We start from the raw sequence: 19,698 nt of genomic DNA on the forward strand, positions 1-19,698 counted from the left end.
TCTCGGAGAGGACCGGGGCGGGGGAACTTTCAAAGGCCGGATCGGCGACCCGGAGGGGAAGTGCCGGAGCTCCGCCAGGCAGCAGACAAAACTCTCTGTCTGCCGGTAGCAGAGGGGCCACGCTGAGCATTCAGGGCTCCCGGCAGAGGCTCGGACAGAAGCCCAGAGGGCGGGGCGTCCCCCAGCTGCCGTTGCCCGCCCCGTGGGACTAGGGATTGCCGGAGATCTCGGAGAGGACCGGGGCGGGGGAACTTTCAAAGGCGGGTCCGGCGACCCGGAGGGGAAGCGCCGGAGCTCCGCCAGGCAGCAGACAAAACTCTCTGTCTGCCGGTAGCAGAGGGGCCACGCTGAGCACTCAGGGCTCCCGGCAGAGGCTCGGACAGAAGCCCAGAGGGTGGGGCGTCCCCCAGCTGCCGTTGCCCGCCCCGTGGGACTAGGGATTGCCGGAGATCTCGGAGAGGACCGGGGCGGGGGAACTTTCAAAGGCGGGTCCGGCGACCCGGAGGGGAAGTGCCGGAGCTCCGCCAGGCAGCAGACAAAACTCTCTGTCTGCCGGTAGCAGAGGGGCCACGCTGAGCATTCAGAGCTCCCGGCAGAGGCCCGGAGAGAAGCCCAGAGGGCGGGGCGACCCCCAGCTGCCGTTGCCCACCCGGTGAGGCTAGGGATTGCCGGAGATCTCGGAGAGGACTGGGGCTGGAGAGAGTTCCAGAGACCCAGCTTAGTAGCCTAGGGGGAAACCCTACAGGCTCACAGAAGCCTTAGGGAAAGCCTCTGCACAGCACCAGTAGAAGGCACCCAGCCGCCAGCCACAAGGCTGGAAGACCCCAGGGCAAAAGCAGCATAGCTAGGTGTACTAACCACAGACTGTAGAAGATGCCAATAGCTCTCCTGCGACCCATAGAGGACAAGTGAGATTTGGTGGGTGCCGACAGCAACCGAGCGACAAATAAAAGTGATCCCACCCCTGGCCGCTGGAAAAGCCCATAACACCGTTGCAGACCCCAAGGAGAGAGCGCATCTAGGTGGGCAACAACAGTAGGCACCTGCAGCCTGAAGCCCCCCGTGACGGCCCCCACGGCAGAGGAGGGAATCCAAAGGGCCACTGTGGCTACGAAGAGGGGCCCAGGCCTAGTTAGCAACTACGGACAGGGTTCCTGGTTGGTGAAGTATAAACAGCTGCTCCCCCCACTGCAGCAGCTGAAACAAGTGAAAGGAGCAACTAAACTCTATCTCCATGCGGAGGCACAAATCAACATCATCAAGCAATATGAAAAAATACATTAAATCTCCAGAACAGAAAGAAAGTAACAAATACACAGAAAACAATCCCAAAGAAAATGAGATATATAACCTAAATGATGATGACTTCAAAACAGCCATCATTAAAATACTCACTGAGTTAAGAGAGAATTCTGACCGACAACTCAACGAGTTCAGGAGCTATGTCACAAAAGAGTTTGATACGATAAAGAAGAACCAAACAGAAATACTGGAAATGAAGAACACAATAGAGGAGATTAAGAAAAATCTAGATGCTCTGAACAGTAGGGCCGATAATATGGAGGAAAGAATTAGCAATTTGGAAGATGGCAATATAGAATTGTTGCAGGCAGAGGAGGAGAGAGAAGCAAGACTTAAAAGAAATGAAGAAACTCTCCGAGAATTATCAGACACAATTAGGAGATGCAACGTAAGGATTATAGGTATACCAGAGGGAGAAGAGAAGGAGAAAGGGGCAGAAAACCTATTCAAAGAAATAATGGCTGAGAACTTCCCAAATCTGGTGAGGGAGATGGATCTTCAGGTGACAGAAGCCAATAGATCTCCAAACTTTATCAATGCAAGAAGACCAACTCCACGGCATATAGTAGTGAAGCTAGCAAAAGTCAACGACAAGGAGAAAATATTAAGGACAGCCAGGCAAAAGAAACTAACCTACAAAGGAACCCCCATCAGGCTATCAGCAGATTTCTCAGCAGAAACTTTACAGGCTAGAAGAGAGTGGAATGATATATTCAAAAATCTGAAGGACAAAAACCTACAGCCGAGAATTCTCTACCCAGCGAAAATATCCTTCAAATACGATGGAGAAATAAAAACTTTCCCAGATAAACAAAAATTAAGGGAGTTCATTGCCACAAAACCTCCTCTTCAGGAAATCCTCAGGAAAACCCTCATTCCTGAAAAATCCAAAAAAGGAAAGGGGCTACAAAACCAAGAGCAGAGGAGATAAGTAGAAGGACAACAACAGAGAGTAGCAGCTCTACATCAGAACAGATTAAACCATGGGACGAGAAACAAAGGAAACTGAAGAAAACCGGAAAACAAGACACAAAATGGTAGTGGTAGGTCCCCACGTCTCAATAATCACTCTAAATGTAAATGGATTGAACTCCCCAATCAAAAGACACAGAGTGGCAGGATGGATCAAAGAACAAGATCCAACAATATGCTGCCTCCAGGAAACACACCTCAGCCCCAAAGACAAACACAGACTCAGAGTGAAGGGATGGAGAACAATACTCCAAGCTAATAATGAACAAAAGAAAGCAGGTGTCGCTATACTAATATCAGACAAGGTAGATTTCAAAGCAAAACAGATAAAGAAAGACAAAGAGGGACAGTATATAATGATAAAAGGGACTCTCCACCAAGAAGACATAACACTTATAAATATATACGCACCCAACACAGGAGCACCAAAATTTGTAAAGCAACTCTTAATAGAACTAAAAGAAGCCATCAACAACAATACAATAATAGTAGGGGACCTCAACACACCATTAACACCAATGGACAGAACATCCAGACAGAAAATCAACAAGGAAATAATAGAATTAAATGAAAAATTAGACCAGATGGACTTAATAGATATATATAGAACACTTCATCCAAAAACAGCAGGTTACACATTCTTCTCAAGTGCACATGGAACATTCTCAAGGATTGACCATATTTTGGGAACCAAAGCAAACATCAATAAATACAAGAGAGTTGAAATAATATCAAGCATCTTTTCTGATCATAACGCTATTAAACTAGAAATCAACTACAAGAAAAAAGCAGAGAAAGGTGCAAAAATGTGGAGACTAAACAACACGCTTCTCAACAAACAATGGATCATTGAAGAAATTAAAGAAGAAATCAAATATTATCTGGAGACAAATGAAAATGAGAACACGACATACCAAATCATTTGGGATGCAGCAAAAGCAGTCCTAAGAGGGAAATTCATCGCAATACAGGCTCACCTCACTAAACAAGAAAAAGCTCACGTAAGCAACCTCAAACGACACCTAACAGAACTAGAAAAAGAAGAACAAACAAGGCCCAGAGTCAGTAGAAGGAGGGAAATAATAAAAATAAGAGCAGAAATAAACGATATTGAAACAAAAAAGACAATAGAAAGGATCAATGAAACAAAGAGTTGGTTCTTCGAAAGAATTAACAAAATTGACAAACCCCTAGCCAGACTCACCAAGAAAAGAAGAGAGAAATCGCAAATTAATAAAATCAGGAATGACAGAGGAGAAATCACAACAGATACCAATGAAATACAAGAGATCATAAGAGAATACTATGAAAAACTATATGCCAACAAATTGAACAACCTGGAAGAAATGGACAAATTCCTAGACTCCTACAATCTCCCCAAACTGAATCAGGAAGAAATGGAGAATCTGAATAGACCAATCACAAGTAAGGAAATAGAAACGGTAATCAAAAACCTCCCCAAAAATAAGAGTCCAGGACCAGACGGCTTCTCTGGAGAATTCTACCAAACATTCAAAGAAGACTTAATACCTATTCTCCTCAAACTGTTCCAGAAAATTGAGAAAGATGGAGAACTCCCTAACACATTCTATGAAGCCAACATCACTCTGATCCCCAAACCTGACAAGGACAACACAAAGAAGGAGAACTACAGGCCGATATCACTGATGAACATAGATGCAAAAATCCTCAACAAAATTTTGGCTAACCGATTACAGCAATACATCAAAAAGATTATACACCATGATCAAGTGGGATTTATACCAGGGACACAGGGATGGTTCAACATCCGCAAGTCAATCAACGTGATACACTACATCAACAAAATGAAAACCAAAAACCACATGATCATCTCAATAGATGCAGAGAAAGCATTCGACAAGATCCAACACCCATTTATGATAAAAACCCTCAGTAAAATGGGTATAGAAGGAAAGTACCTCAACATAATAAAGGCCATATATGATAGACCCACAGCCAACATCATACTCAATGGACAAAAGCTGAAAGCCATCCCTCTGAGGACAGGAACAAGACAAGGGTGCCCACTTTCACCACTCCTATTCAACATAGTTCTGGAGGTGCTGGCCAGAGCAATTCGGCAGGAAAAAGAAATAAAAGGAATCCAAATAGGTAACGAAGAAGTAAAACTCTCGTTGTTTGCAGACGACATGATCTTATACATAGAAAACCCCAAAGAATCCACAGAAAAACTATTAGAAATAATCAACAACTACAGCAAAGTAGCAGGGTATAAAATTAACGTGCATAAATCAGTAGCATTTCTATACACTAACAATAAACTAACAGAAAAAGAACTCAAGAACTCTATCCCATTCACAATCGCAACGAAAAGAATAAAATACCTTGGGATAAACTTAACCAAGGAAGTGAAGGATCTATACAATGAAAACTACAAGACTTTCTTGAAAGAAATAGGCGATGACATAAAGAGATGGAAAAACATTCCTTGCACATGGATTGGAAGAATAAACATAGTTAAAATGTCCATACTACCTAAAGCAATATACAGGTTCAATGCTATCCCAATCAGAATCCCAAGAACATTCTTCACAGAAATTGAACAAACAATCCTAAAATTCATATGGGGCAACAAAAGACCGCGAATTGCTAAAGCAATCCTGAGCAAGAAAAACAAAGCCGGCGGAATCACAATCCCCGATTTCAAAACATACTACAAAGCTACAGTGATCAAAACAGCATGGTACTGGTACAAAAACAGGTCCACAGATCAATGGAACAGAATTGAAAGCCCAGAGATAAAACCACACATCTATGGACAGCTAATCTTCGACAAAGGAGCAGAGGGCCTACAATGGAGAAAAGAAAGTCTCTTCAACAAATGGTGCTGGGAAAACTGGGCAGCCACATGCAAAAGATTGAAAATTGACCATTCTTTTTCACCACACACCAAAATAAACTCAAAATGGATCAAAGACCTAAAGATTAGGCCTGAGACAATAAGTCTTTTGGAAGAGAATATAGGCAGTACACTCTTTGACATCAGTTTCAAAAGAATCTTTTCGGACACTGTAACTCCTCAGTTGAGGGAAACAATAGAAAGAATAAACAAATGGGACTTCATCAGACTAAAGAGCTTCTTCAAGGCAAGGGAAAACAGGATTGAAACAAAAAAACAGCTCACTAATTGGGAAAAAATATTTACAAGCCACTTATCCGACAAAGGGTTAATCTCCATAATATACAAAGAACTCACACTGCTTAACAACAAAAAAACAAACAACCCGATCAAAAAATGGGCAGAGGACATGAACAGACATTTCTCAAAAGAAGATATGAATATGGCCAATAGACACATGAAAAGATGTTCATCATCGCTAATCATCAGGGAAATGCAAATCAAAACTACACTAAGATATCACCTTACCCCCGTTAGATTGGCAAAAACATCCAAAACCAAGAACGACAAATGTTGGAGAGGTTGTGGAGAAAGAGGAACCCTCATACACTGTTGGTGGGAATGCAAACTGGTACAGCCACTATGGAAAACAGTATGGAGATTTCTCAAAAAGTTAAAAATAGAAATACCCTATGACCCAGCCATCCCATTACTGGGTATCTATCCTAAGAACCTGATATCAGATATCTCAAGAGTCCGTTGCACCCCTATGTTCATCGCAGCATTATTTACAATAGCCAAGACGTGGAACCAGCCTACATGCCCAGAAACTGATGATTGGATAAAGAAGATGTGGTATATATACACAATGGAATACTACTCAGCCATAAAAAAAGACGAAATTGGCCCATTCACAACAATGTGGATGGACCTCGAGGGCATTATGTTAAGCGAAATAAGTCAGTCAGAGAAAGACGAACTCTATATGACTCCACTCATAGGTGGAAATTAGCATATGGATAAGGAGATCTGATCGGTGGTTACCAGGGAAAAGGGGGGGTGGGGGGAGGGTACGGAGGGGGTAGTGGTGTACCCACAACATGACTAACAAAAATGTACAACTGAAATCTCACAAGGTTGTAATCTATCATAACATTAATAAAAAAAAATAAATAAATAAAAAAAAAAAAAAAAGAAAAAAAAAAAAAGCCTTTCTGAATTACTGGGATGTTCACATATCCTAAATGGAGGACCCAGGTGCAGTTAATACAGATATAAGACTATCACATTAGGGGCTGGCCCTGTGGCCGAGTGGTTAAATTTGTGCGCTCTGCTGCAGGCGGGCCCAGTGTTTTGTTGGTTCGAATCCTGGGCGCGGACATGGCACTGCTCAGCAAACCACGCTGAGGCAGCATCCCACATGCCACAACTAGAAGGACCCACAACGAAAAATATACAGCTATGTACCAGGGGGGGGGGGGGGTGGGGGGAAAAAAATAAAATCTTAAAAAAAAAAAAGAGTATCACATTATTTACTTATTCTGTCCTGGCTCTCCACTCTAAAATGGGTGAACATTTCATATAAAAAATTTCTATAAAATAAAGCTGTTTAAAATAGAAATTAAACAGCATGTAAAAGGAAGAATGCCAGCCCTGGTGGTGTAGTGGTTAAGATTTGGCAGGCACTCTTACTGCCACATCCCTGGTTCGTTTACCAGTCAGGGAACCCCACCACCTGGGTGTCAGTTGTCATATCATGGTAGGTGATTGTTACCGTGAGGCTGAAAGCTATGCCACCGGTATTTCAAATACCAGGAGGGTCACCCATGGTGGACAGGTTTCAGCAGAGCTTACAGACTCAGACTAGGAAGAAAGACCTCACCACGCACTTCTGAAAAAATTGGCCACAAGAACCAGGATAGCACTGTCTGACATAGTGCTGGAAGGGAAGAGGATGGCGCAAAAAGACCGGGCAGGGTTCGGCTCTGCTGTGCACATGGTCACCAGGAGTCAAAAGCGACTTGATGGCACTAACACCACCAAAAGGAAGAATAAGCAAATACTAATCATAACACTGTAGACCACAACAGAATTTCTATGCGTTATATTTAGCTTTGAGTTTCCTGATAACCAATGCAAAAAAGATAAACTGGATGTGTATATCATTCTTATTCGCTCATCAATTATTACTTAAAGTGGCTCTGAAAAGCATAAAATTTTCATGAAGCTTATATGGAGATAAAACTAACTAGAAAATTCACACCTAGGGCAAAGTGTATGCTACCATCCTGAAAATCATTAATTCTCATTTTTATTAACAAATACAATCCATGGTAATTCCATTCCAGCTTCCCAACCATAAATAGTCATGTGTTGCCTAATGATGGTGACACATTCTAAGAAATGCATTGTTAGGTGATTTCGTCCTTGTTCAAGCACTGTAGAGTCTACTTACACAAACCTAGATGGTATAGCCCACTACACACCTAGGCTATGCGGTAATAATCCTACGGGACCATTGTCATATATGCGGTCCATCGTTGACTAAAACCTATGTATACACATGACTGTATATACCTCCCTCTTTTGCATTCTTCTTCCTTGCTTTTTTCTTGTCCTGTAAGTTTGTATTACTCATATTTTTAAAAAGTCATTTTTTCCATATGCAAGGGAAAGCATCAGTTCTTTTCTATTTGCTATGCTAGTTTCATTTCAGATGTTATACCCGTAGTTTTCTTTGAAGTAATGATTAATAAAAAGTACAACTGTCTATACTTCAGAGAATCTTTTGTTTAGTAGTAACAGGATATAAACTCTCTTTTCTACTAAATCTCTTCCATATCTGCTACAAACGATGCAGTGGGGGTGTCAGGTTAGCCCAAAATTTAGTCAACTAGTGTTCCATAAAGACCTAAAAGGTTAAGAAGAACGCTCTTTATTCTTATTTTATTTCACATCTCTTTCATTTTTTTTTAAGATTGGCCCTGAGCTAACATCTGTTGCCAATCTTCCTCCTTTTTTTCCTTCTTCTCCCCAAAGCCCCCTAGTACATAGCTGTTTATTCTAGTTGTAGGTCCTTCTGGTTGTGCTGTGTGGGACGCCGCCTCAGCATGGCCTGATGAGTGGTGTGTAGGTCCACATTTAGGATACAAACCAGTGAAACCCTGGGCCACCGAAGAGGAGCGTGCAAACTTAACCACCTGGCCACGGGGCCGGCCCCCATGCTCTCCAATTTATAAAGAAAACCCAAAGATCACCACCAAGGCAGACTAATGGCCTAAGCAGCAAAATTAAAGGATTCAGGGCTTTCACATGATTTTGACACCAGGTTCCAATCAGAATAAATTATAGCTGTTTTAAACACTCCTGGAGCAGATGTGTGATAAAGGAGGGAGTTTGAGTTTTTATAATTCTTTTTTAACTGTTGCCAATCTTTTTTTTTTCCTTCTTCTTCTTCTCTCCACAGCCCCCCAGTACACAGTTGTATATTCTAGTTGTAGGTCCTTCTGGTTGTGCTATGTGGGACACCGCCTCAGTGTGGCCTGAAGAGCAGTGCCAGGTCCATGCCCAGGATCTGAACTGGTGAAACCCTGGGCCCTGATGCAGAGCGCATGAACCCAACCACTTGGCCACAGGGCCAGCCCCTATTTCACAGCTTTATAAACTATATATATATTTTACCACGTAAGCTACCTGAAAAATACCAAGAATTAACTGAAGGCCACAACTTTTCAGGTACTGCTGTCAGTGTCATCATCCGTGCTCCAGGTAAGGTACTATCCATTCTAATTCCTCTGAGCTCATTTAGTCATGGAACCCTCCAACTACTGAACCACAGAGAAATCCAAACCTAATTATTGCATCATCTTCTAATATCAACTTCAAACTTATTTATAGTTTGGGATCTTAGCAGTTACTATTCTAATCAATTGGTAGATATTCATTCAATAAACATTTACTGAACGTACCAAGGACTGTGCCAGTTATGAAACCAGCCATGCTTCTGAGGTAAGATGCATCTTTACGGCTGCTGTAAAATACCACTCACCAGTGAAAGAAACAGGATTCTGTCACTATACCATACACTGAGGTTTAGGACTTGTGCTTCTGGGAAGATGGGGTAGACGTGCTTTTCCCTATTCCTCTCACTAAGTACAACTAAAACCCTGGACATTACACATAAAACAAACAGAGGACTCTACGAGGTGGAGAGAGGAAGTATAGTGGCTAAACAACACTGGTGAATTCTCTCTTTTTTCTGTCTCATATATCACAGATTCGGAGCTGAAGAAGCTGGCAATCTGCAGATGCCAATGGGGACAGTAAAAAAAAAGGTCCTCCTGAAAAGCCTGCCCTCCCCAACCAAAGGGCCAGGAAAGGGGACGCCTATCAGACAGAAAACTTTAAAACAGTAATTGCTGTGCTCCCAGCAAACACAGGAAAACCTGTGGCCCTCATCCCCACCCACGTCAGGATAAGCCAGGCTGGGAGCTTCGACCTCCACCCTTGCTAGGCCGTCACAACGCACTCAACTCCCAGGCCAGTGTGGTGCGGGAGAAGGGCATTCAGGGAGCAGGGCCTTTCACCCTTGCTGGGCATTGATGAGGAACCGCACAACCACCAAGCGTCAGTGGAAACCACGGGGGGGCCTGGACTCCCATTTCAGAGGGCGGTAACGAGGTACCCTCCCCATCCCCGACTCTGCTGTGCGGTGGTATCAAACGAGGCCTAGTTGAGATTCAGGACTCTCATTACTGCACCATGGAAATTAGCCACATACCCTCTGCTAAGGTGTCAGCAGAGGCCGTGTAGAGAGCAGTAATGAAGGATTCCAGTCCCTCTCAGTCAGGCAGATACCAGTGGAGGCCATGTGGGGGGCCCTAACTCCTGCTCTCACCCAGCAGTGATGAGGAGCACTCCATAACACACACCCCTCGAATGACAGTGAGGAGCTGGACTTCTACTCCTGCCTGGCAGTAATGAGGTGGCACCCGCCCCCCACTTCCTCTAATGGAACAGTGTCAAAAGAAACCAGCTAGCAGAGAAGGTTTAAACAGCATCTAGAGTCTCATAACATAATATGCAAAATGTCCAGGTTAGAATAAAAAAACATCACTCATCATACCAATAACTAAGAAGATCTCAAACTGAATGAAAAAAGACAATAGATGTCCAACACTGAGATGACAGATGTTAGAATTATTTGACAAAGATTTTTAAACAGCTATTATAAAAAATGCTCAACACCATAAACCAACAAGATACAATCACATTTACAGAACATTTCACCCAACACCACAAAGTACACATTTTTATCAAGTACTCATGGAACACATCCCAAGATAAACCATATCCTGAGCCATAAAACTAGCCTCAACAAATTTAAAAGAACTGAAATCATACAGAGATGTTCTCTGACCACAATGGAATCAAACTAGAAACCAGTATCAGAAAGATAACAGGAATATCTCCATACATTTGGAAAGTAAACAATACACTTCTAAATAATCCATGGGTCAAAGAGGAAGTCTCAAGGAAATTTTTTAAAAAAATGATTGAACTGAATGAAACTGAAAATACAACATATCAAAATGTGTGTGACACAGCTAAATCAGCACCAAGAGGAAAAGTTACAGCACTAAAAACACACGTTAGAGAAGAGGAGACACCTCAAATCAACAATGGAAACTTCCACCTCAAGCACCTAGAAAAAGAAGAGCAAAATAAACCCAAAGCAGGTAAAAGTAAGGGAATAAAAAAGAGCAGAAATCAACGAAAATGAAAACAGAAAAGCAACACACAAAAAATCAATGAAACAAAGAGCTGGTTCTTTGAAAAGATTTTAACAGACAAACCTCCAGCAAGACTAAAAGAAAACAATAAGGCACAAATTATCATTATCAGGAATGAAACGGTGTATCACCACAAACCTTGCAGACATCAAAAGGATAACAGAACTACAAACAACTCTATACAAAAAATCTAATAATTTATTCATGAATTCAGTATTGTCTTGCTATCAAAACCAAAGACAGTACATAAGAGAAAGCTATAGAAAAATGTCTTCATAAAAGACATAAAAATCCTTAACAAATAGCAAATATAATTCAGCATTATATAAAAAGAATTATATACCTTGAATAAGTGAGGTTTATTTCAGAGATGCAAGGCAGGTTCAATATTTGAAAATTAATAAACATAATTTACCACATTAATAAACTGAAGAATAAAAATCACATGATCATATCAATTGGTGCAGAAAAAGCATCTGAAAAATTCAACACCCATTCATGATAAAACTCTCTGAAAAATCAGGACAAGAGGGGAACTTTTTCAACTTGATAATGAGCATCTATTAAAAAAGCCTACACCCTACACTATAGCTAATGGTCAGACTAAATATTTTCCCCTAAGATTGTGAGCAAGGCAAGCTGTCTGTTCCTGTTACTCTTAGTCAACAGACTGCTGGAAGTTCTACCCAGAGTAGTAGGGCAAGAAAAGGAAATAAGACATACATATTGTAAAGGAAGAAATAAAACTGTCCCTCCTTGCAGATGACATGATTGCAAATATAGAAAATCCCAAAGAACCTACAAAGAAACTCCTGGAACTAGTAAGTGAGTTTAGCAAGGTTGTAGGATGCAAGATAATCTATATGCAAACATCAACCATATTTCTGTATACTTGCAATGAACACATGGCAGTGAAATTAAAAATACAACACCATTTATAATCACTCAAAAAAAAAAAAGATTTAGGGGTAAATCTAAAGAAGCATGTACAGGACCTATATGCTGAAAACTACAAAATGCTGATGAAAGAAATCAAAGACCTAGGGATCAGCCCGTGGCACAGTGGTTACGTTCAGCGTGTTCCACTTTTGCAGCCCAGGCGCAGACCTACACCACTTATCAGCCATGCTCTTTTGGTGACCCACATATAAAAAAGTAGAGGAAGAGCGGCACAGATGTTAGCTCAGGGCTAATCTTCCTCAGCAAAAAAAGTTAAAAAAAAAAAAAAAAGAAACCAAACACCTAAATAAATGGAGAGACATATCATGTTCACGGATTGAAGACTCCACATAGTAAGGATGTTAATTTTCCCAACATTGACATAAAAGCTTAATGCAATTTCTACCAAGGTCCCAATAAGATTTCCTGTAAATGGGGACAAAATTATTTTAAAATTTGTATGGAAAGCAAAGGGACTAAAATAGCTAAAACAAATTTGAAACAAAAATAAAATGCTAGGAGTCAGTCCACCTGATTTCAAGCCTTATTTTATAGCTACAGTAAGCAATATTGTGTGGTCATGGTGGAGGAGTAGACACATAGATCAATGGTACAGAATAGAGAACGAGAAACAGTCACACAAATATGCCCAATTGATTTTTGGTAAAGGTGCAAAAGCAGTTAAATGGAGACTAGCCTTTTCAACAAATGTTGCTAAGAACATTTGTACATTCATAGGCAAAAAATTTAACCTTGAACTAAGTCCCTGACTTTATACAAAAATTAACTCAAAATGGATCAGGGACTTTAAAACATAAAACTATTAAAACTTAGAAACATAGAAAATCTTTGGGCTTTAGGGCAAAGAGTTCTTAGGCTTGACATCAAAAGCAAACTACATATCTAACAAAGAACTAGCAACTAGAAAATATAAAGAAATCTCCAAACTCAACGGTAAAAACACAAACAATCCAACTAGAAAATGGGCAAAGACATGAGAAGAAATGTCACCAAAGACAATACACAGATGGCAAATAGACACATGAAAAGATAGTCAACATCATTAGCCATTAGGGAAACAGAAATTAAAACCACGATGATACACAGCATTACACACTTATCAGAATGGCTAAATTAAAAAAATATAGTGACAACACCAAATGCTGGTGAGGACGTGGAAAAATGATCACTCAGATATTCCTGGTGGTAATGTAAAACTGTATAGCCACTCTGGTAAACAGCTTTGCATTGTCTTGAAAAATTAAACATACAACTACCATATGACCCAGCAATTGCATTCCTGGGCGTTTATCACAGAGAAATGAAAATCTGTGTTCACACAAAATCCTGTCATGAGTGTTTACAGAAACTTTACTCATAACACTCAGAAACTGGAAACGATCCAGACGTTCTTCAACGGGTGAAAGGAACTGGTGTACCATACTATGGAATATACTCAGCAATAAAAAGGAATGAGGTATTGATCCACACAACAACCTGGATGAATCTCTAGAGAACTATGCTGAATTTTGAAAAGAGCCAATCCCAAAGGTTACAAACTGTTTGATTCCATTTATATAACATTATTGAAATGACAAAATTCTAGAAATAGAGAACATATTAGTGGTTGCCAGGGGTTAAGGAGGGGGTAGGGGTAGAAGGGAAGTAGGTGTTGCTATAAAAAAGCAACGTGAGAGACTTTTGTAATAGAAATGTTCCGTATCTTGACTGTGTCAATATCAATATCCTGGGTGTGATATCGTACTATAGTTCTGTAAGGTGTTACAAGGTGTTACCACTGTGGAAAACTGGGTAAAGGGCACAAGGGGTCTACTTTTTCTTACAACTGCATGTGAATCTACAATAACCTCAAAATCAAAAGGTTAATAATAAAGTGGGGTTGTCCAGCTTTCTAATCCCTGCCAAAGAAGCAGCTCAGTGTCGGAAATGTTAGCAATCACTCAGAACTACAGTTCTTTTGGCTTCCCACTCAGAAAACATCCTGACAAGATCCAAGAGCCGGTCAGATAACTTTTGTGGAAATAGGTGTTAATGAAACCATCGTTTTGTGGGAATTTAAAAAATACACAAGGGCAGTAAAACACGCCTTTGACAACTTGGTTTGCCGACAGGCCTCTAGCTGAAAGCACAACAGGTCACCCATAGGACGCTGAGCCTTCTGAATTGTTGACCTGTAAGAGCACTGGCTGTTCTTCAGGAGGCCACGCAGCCAACAGGACTTTCTACAGCTCACACAAAAAAGAAAACACATCCCATTTCCTTGTGTATAAAACCTTAGAAATTTACATGTTCTCTAATTGTAAAGCCAACATTTGCTTCTTTTTTCTATTCCTATCCTTGTATTTCTTCAGGTTAAAATTCACATATAATGACTTTTCAACCAGAGGTCAGAGAGGCAGAAGGTATGAAATCTTTAAATATGTAAGTTTCAGAGATTGTAACACTGTGCCCACTGTACCCCGACTCCCCCTTAATCAACAACTCGCAGTGGCAGATGATGGTTGCTGTTGGGAAGTCTCTGACAAAACATAGGTGAGGAGTGCCCCAAATGTTGTTGGTTTGAATTTCATTTATTTTCTTGGTATCGTCTTTCAATACACAGTCCTTAACAGTATATATCGCCTCCTTTAAATGAAATATAGCTTATCACATTATAAGAGTAAAATAATCTATTTTTTGAGAATTTGGAAAATGAAAGGGAAATAGTTCTACTACTCAAAGACCACTATGTTAACATTATGATTTCCTTTTCTCTAGAATCATTCAGTTACATATTTTATGTTTTCAAATACCTTCTCAGACCTACAACAGAATTCAAGAGCTAACAGTCAGCAATTTTCTTAAGCCTGCCTAAATCTCTAAAGCTTTCCTCTGTACTCACTAACATCAACAGTATAGGATACCCAACTGTAGGCAGCTGTCCTAGAAAATACTGGAGATGGTTGAGTGAATGAATAATTTTCAAATTTACTTGCTACTTTGGGGTCTTCTAAGTCTTTCTATTTTGCAGTTATTTAATCATAAGTTATGCTGACCGACAAAGTCCAACAGCCACGCAAACCATCTTGATGGTGAGAACAGGTAGAAGCAAGGTGGCTGCCCTTTTATTTGGCCCTTGTTTCCACATATTACAGCAAAAGTTTGTTACTACAGAGGCAAATATCCAATCAGGGGTTACCTTCTGGTTATATCCCTGAACCCTGGAGAGAGAGGGAAGGGATAAGAGAATTCTAGAATCTCTGGCCTAGGTTTTGGGAATGATTGCAGCAATGCTAAGTTATTTTTGTGTCAAACAAAGTATCATAAAACCAGGGAACTTGAGAGTAGAGATCTTATCAGTCAACAAACTCAAACCTTTTCTGATGCATGAGTTTCCTTTCTGTTCTCGAACAGTAGTTGTCCAACCTCTGCTTGAATGTCTCCAGTGAGGCCTGATTTCTTACCTGAAAAATGAGGGGATTACAATATGACTGCTCAGGCTCTTTCAAGCTCCAAGTTTATTTGATGAAATCTAAACTTCTGTTGGCTAAATCATTTTTTAAAAAGCCTCTTCCTTTTCAATAAATGAAATTAGTTTTCTCAATCTATTCTGAAGTTTTAATTCTTTAGCATATATATTATTATATGTATTCAAAATACTTAATATCCTTATCTTTCCAGGTAGTATGTTCAGGCGAACACACAAGGACAAATAATTCCCAGAAATTTCCCAGAAATAGTAAGGAAAATAACTAACCAGGATGTGATGGGGGAGATGCTCTCCATTTATTTTTAGAATTCTAGGTCTGGAGCCAAATTTCTAATTCTGTTCAAACTTAGTTTACAGCAAGTGATTCTTCTAAGGTCCTTGGCCACTATCACTATAATTGATCCTGGTCTCTGCATGAATGGTACTGGTAATTGGTAATCTTGTGATTCAGGCAAGGATTATGAATGGAAGATAAATGTACTGGGTGACAGGTTGTTGGGGAACAGGATATATCCATGGTCTCAAAGCATCTCTACAGGTTACTTATCACAAAAGGAAATCTGTCCCTTTAGATTGGAAAGATCTGGCAGTCACCACCTTAACCAATAAAGACACAGGATCACCTATGTGGTAGTCTTGCCTAAAATGTTTGACCTGACTCTGATCATGAAGGAATAATTAGGAAAATCCACAATGTGGGACAATTTGTAAGATGATAGACTGGCCTTTTGAAAAAGTTGAAGTCATAGAGAAAAGGGGGAGTGGTCTGTTCTAGATTAAGAGACCTAAGAGTCATAAGTAAACACAATTTTGGGGATACTTGGAGAAATCTGAATATGCTATCTTCTTAGGTGTGATAATCTTATTGTGGCTATGTAATAGATTGTTCTTAAGGAGATATATGTTGAAGAAATTAGGGTTAAAGGTCATGATGTCTGCAACTTGTAGATGGTTCACCAAAGTCTATCAATCTATATGTATATATACAGATATAAGAGTGGGAAAGGGAAAGCAAATAAGTAAACATGTTAACAACAAAAAATAAATGAAAAAGGAAACACTTTCATCTTGTGAGCCATGTTTCTTTCTGTTCCAGGGCTATCAGCGTCTTTGATTTGATAGGTCAGATGTCTAAACTGATCTGAGCTAACTTGTTTGACATGAAATAGGACTCGACCACATGTCCCTTTACTTTAGATTATTTGCAGCAGGTTTAGGAAGTTATGTCTGATTAACTGGCAACCCTAATGCATTATTAACCGGAGGAAAAAAACACTTTTGAAAGATTATTGCATACTGCTTTCAGGTTTAAAGGATGGCTTCAAGGCCTAAAGGACGAGCCTATGAGCCCTGGACAAAATGGGGGCAAGACTTTGCCCAGCTTTAACCCCAGCTCTGATACTAAAGGGGTTTTAAGATCTAGATCAAATAATTTATTCAAGTCACTTTAATGAGTTTCTATGCCTAGGCTCACACTTTAGAAACCAGAGGAGAAACGTCACTTTTTCCCTCACATCTAAGTTTCACCTAGAAAATAAGGGAGTTAAATAATCTCCTGTCTCTTACAGCTCTGACATTGTCATTCTATCTTTTAATTCACCTATAGTATAAAACAAATTGTGAACAAACAGGTACTACCTAAGAGTCCAATAATGAAGAGGGAAATGTGCCTGAAATAAGAAATTATGATTAATTACAGAAACTCATTAAGATGCAAAGCACAATTAAAAGGTTCTTCAAAGCTGAGCCCTTAAGGTCCGTTTTACTTCTAGGATTTCTTCTTTGAAAGCAGTCAGCTAAGATGTAAAAATAAATAAAATTTGTCATTTAGCTTTTACACGCGATTACATTTTTTGCTTTGATTAGTCTTTTTTAAAAGCCTCTAGCAACGCGTCAACGGAAAGGTGTAAGCAATGCGTCCTCCGAAACGAGGGGATCACAAAAGGGGGGGATGGCCCTGGTGCTCTGGCTGGAGAGGATTTTTCAGTTAAAGAAGGGTCTCCTGGCTGTCAGCTCACCGCCACAGCGTGGATGCCTTACAGTCCAACTCTCTCGGCGTCCCCAAACAAGACCTCCACTCCCCAAACACGGGTTGGGGGTGACCGAGAGCCTCAAATTCCGACCCTCGCCCCAGTGACACCGTCGCGGGGCAGGTTCCAAACTCGCTTTGGGGACGCACTGCCCAACTCCGTAGCCCCCCACAGCCCCAAGCACACGCGACAGGCTCCTCCAGACACTCCGCCTCCTATCTAGGCGTAGCCTGCCGCCCCCCGCCCGGGAACCCTGGAGTCTGAGGGCAGAGGAAAGAGACCATACTTAAAGACGGGCTCTAGCATCCAACACCAGGACGCGGCTGGGGGCTGCGCTGCCAATCGGTCGGGGTCACGGCGGGCGCGGCAGCCGCTGGATGGAAGAGAGCACGTGGGACCGGCGATGTCAAATAGCCCTTAGATTCTTCGACGCCGATTCGTTATAACGCGGGGAACTCCAGAAGAAAAAGCCAACATCTCAGCGAATTCTAAAATCCCCTGATAATTAATTTTTGTTACTTCCTGCTTAGACAACGCTCTCTATTCCTTACTTCCTCTCCAATATCAACCCGAACCTGTCGAAACTGTTTGTTTAACTAGTTTACTTAATCCTGCGTCCCTAACGCTCTCCTGGAGCTACCCTGTAAACAGTCCCCAATAAACAAGAGTGGTATTACCAGTTAGGTCGGGAGCTCTGCGGGTTTTCGATGAGGCTCTCAGGTTTTCTCGATGTTTAAGTCTTGTGGGGCAATGTACTGCCTTAAAAAAAAACAAAAATAAAAACCCAAATTCACACGTATTTTACGCCTTTTACGTTGGGAGTTTGTTTCCACCCGGAGACGAATGGACGAGCACCGCCGAGCATTCAGCTGTTCGGTTGGAGGTTGATTTTCCTGGCGCGCATGCCTGTTGTGTCTCAAGGGCGGGCTTAAAGAGCAGTGGGTGTAGACCCGCGGGCAACTGAAGCTGTTGTCCGGAGATCGCTGTGACTGTGCGGTTGCCGAGCGTTTTGGAGACGTGGAGAGGTGCATTTAGGGGTTCGATGATTGCATCTGGAGGAGTGCGTTAAGACTTTTTGGTCGAAGAAAGCTATTAAGCTTCTTATGTGGGTGATTTTTTTTAAAAAAAAAATAGCATTTCGGTTTACCTGCTTGACTCCGTCTCCTCAACAGATCTTAACTCCGCCTCTCCATCTGTTTGGTTTTTCACGGCCAGCTCTCGGGTTGGGGAGTGCTCTGTATTATTATGATTGTTATTGCTCTTGCGGCCATTCTCTTGTCATCCTCGATTTGATTCGTTGGCATGGTGCTTTAATAGATTGAGTGGGATTAATGGGTAAACACGATGTTCTAGTCTCTAATCCTGGAGTAAATACCTTATGGCAATTCCTAGCTTTCTGGTTAGTCTATTTAGACGTTATTTTATTTAAAAGTTGACTGCATGTTTCAAAATCACTGGAAATTCACGTTTTCTTTATTCATACTCCTCCCTCTCTTCTCGTCCTCCCACCTTAAGTCCTCAAAGCAGTGAAACTTTTGTTCTGAAATTTTATGGACCTAGAAGAAAGTTCTATTCAGAACTGTGGGACTAGTTTTGTTACCAATAATATGAAAGCCTCCGAGTTTAGCCCGGAAAAGAAAAGAAAGGTTAAAGTACCAGCAAGGAGACTTCGTGAGGTGATTTCTCCAAATCAGGGAGGTACTTTGTCTTTGCTGAAAGATGAGCTGTCCTGTGTTCCTCCAGCGTTGTCTGCAAATAAACGTCTTCAGGCTACAACGGGGACTAGCCTGAATGGAACGTTACGTGGTATGTGATTCCAAGTAGTTTTCACTTTTATTAATCTTTGGTTTTCATTTTCATTTCGTTTTTTGTGTTTCAAAATTTAGAGGATTTTTTAATGTTCAAATTGCCAAACGTTAGATATGGCTAGTTTGTACAGGTGTTTGAAAACTGAGCCCTTTCCCTGGGAAAATGGACAGGCACAGACAGTCTACATAGAATAATATGGAATAGATGGAATGAATGAAGCATTTCCTATTGTATTTTGTCTCTGTGTGGTTTTTGCGAACTGTTCTTGTTCACGTCTGTGACAGATACACTTAAGTAGTATGATGTGCTTATTTTTCACCATTGGGGTTTTTACCAAATGCTCTTCCTCCTGTTCGGATAGTGCTGTCCGTTTTGGCATAGTAGAGAAGCACAACTTCTGCCTTTTGATGGCTTCCATGTTCTAATTCATTTAACCTGTCTGGAGCTTAGTGAAAGTGAAGATAACGTATATGCTTTACCACT

The 19,698-nt window shown here is 41.0% G+C and overlaps 3 protein-coding genes across 11 annotated transcripts in view; 2 read left to right on the forward strand and 1 right to left on the reverse strand.

Moving 5' to 3' along the window:
- The window catches only part of TOMM20L (translocase of outer mitochondrial membrane 20 like), a 25,085-nt gene extending 14,217 nt beyond the window's left edge, over positions 1-10,868 (forward strand). Inside the window, exons 5-6 of one of the 2 annotated variants that reach the window (XR_011533039.1) lie at positions 8,622-8,923; positions 9,432-10,868. Coding sequence is in view for 1 of the 2 variants with exons in the window: in XM_070594274.1 (XP_070450375.1) it covers positions 8,891-8,923; positions 9,432-9,443 (45 nt within the window). In the remaining variant the exon portion in view is untranslated. The remainder of the gene's footprint in view (positions 1-8,621; positions 8,924-9,431) is intronic. The other variant, XM_070594274.1, reaches the window with a different exon arrangement.
- The window catches only part of TIMM9 (translocase of inner mitochondrial membrane 9), a 22,597-nt gene extending 4,291 nt beyond the window's left edge, over positions 1-18,306 (reverse strand). Inside the window, exons 1-2 of one of the 3 annotated variants that reach the window (XM_070594275.1) lie at positions 18,084-18,306; positions 15,262-15,350 (exon numbers count right to left, since the gene is read on the reverse strand). The gene's annotated coding sequence lies outside the window, so the exon portion shown is untranslated. Of the gene's footprint in view, positions 1-15,261; positions 15,351-17,014 lie in introns of all 3 variants that reach the window. The other 2 variants (XM_008540057.2, XM_070594276.1) reach the window with 2 other exon arrangements.
- Positions 18,307-18,338: 32 nt separating this feature from the next.
- KIAA0586 (KIAA0586 ortholog) overlaps positions 18,339-19,698 on the forward strand; it is a 107,030-nt gene continuing 105,670 nt past the window's right edge. For 2 of the 6 annotated variants that reach the window (XM_070594265.1, XM_070594266.1), the window contains exons 1-2: positions 18,372-18,511; positions 19,150-19,212. Coding sequence is in view for 1 of the 6 variants with exons in the window: in XM_070594260.1 (XP_070450361.1) it covers positions 18,957-19,212 (256 nt within the window). In the remaining 5 variants the exon portion in view is untranslated. Of the gene's footprint in view, positions 18,512-18,956; positions 19,213-19,698 lie in introns of those variants that run through there. The other 4 variants (XR_011533037.1, XM_070594260.1, XM_070594262.1 and 1 more) reach the window with 3 other exon arrangements.

The sequence above is a fragment of the Equus przewalskii genome, chromosome 25 (assembly GCF_037783145.1).
Source record: "Equus przewalskii isolate Varuska chromosome 25, EquPr2, whole genome shotgun sequence".
Taxonomy (NCBI): Eukaryota; Metazoa; Chordata; class Mammalia; order Perissodactyla; family Equidae; genus Equus; species Equus przewalskii.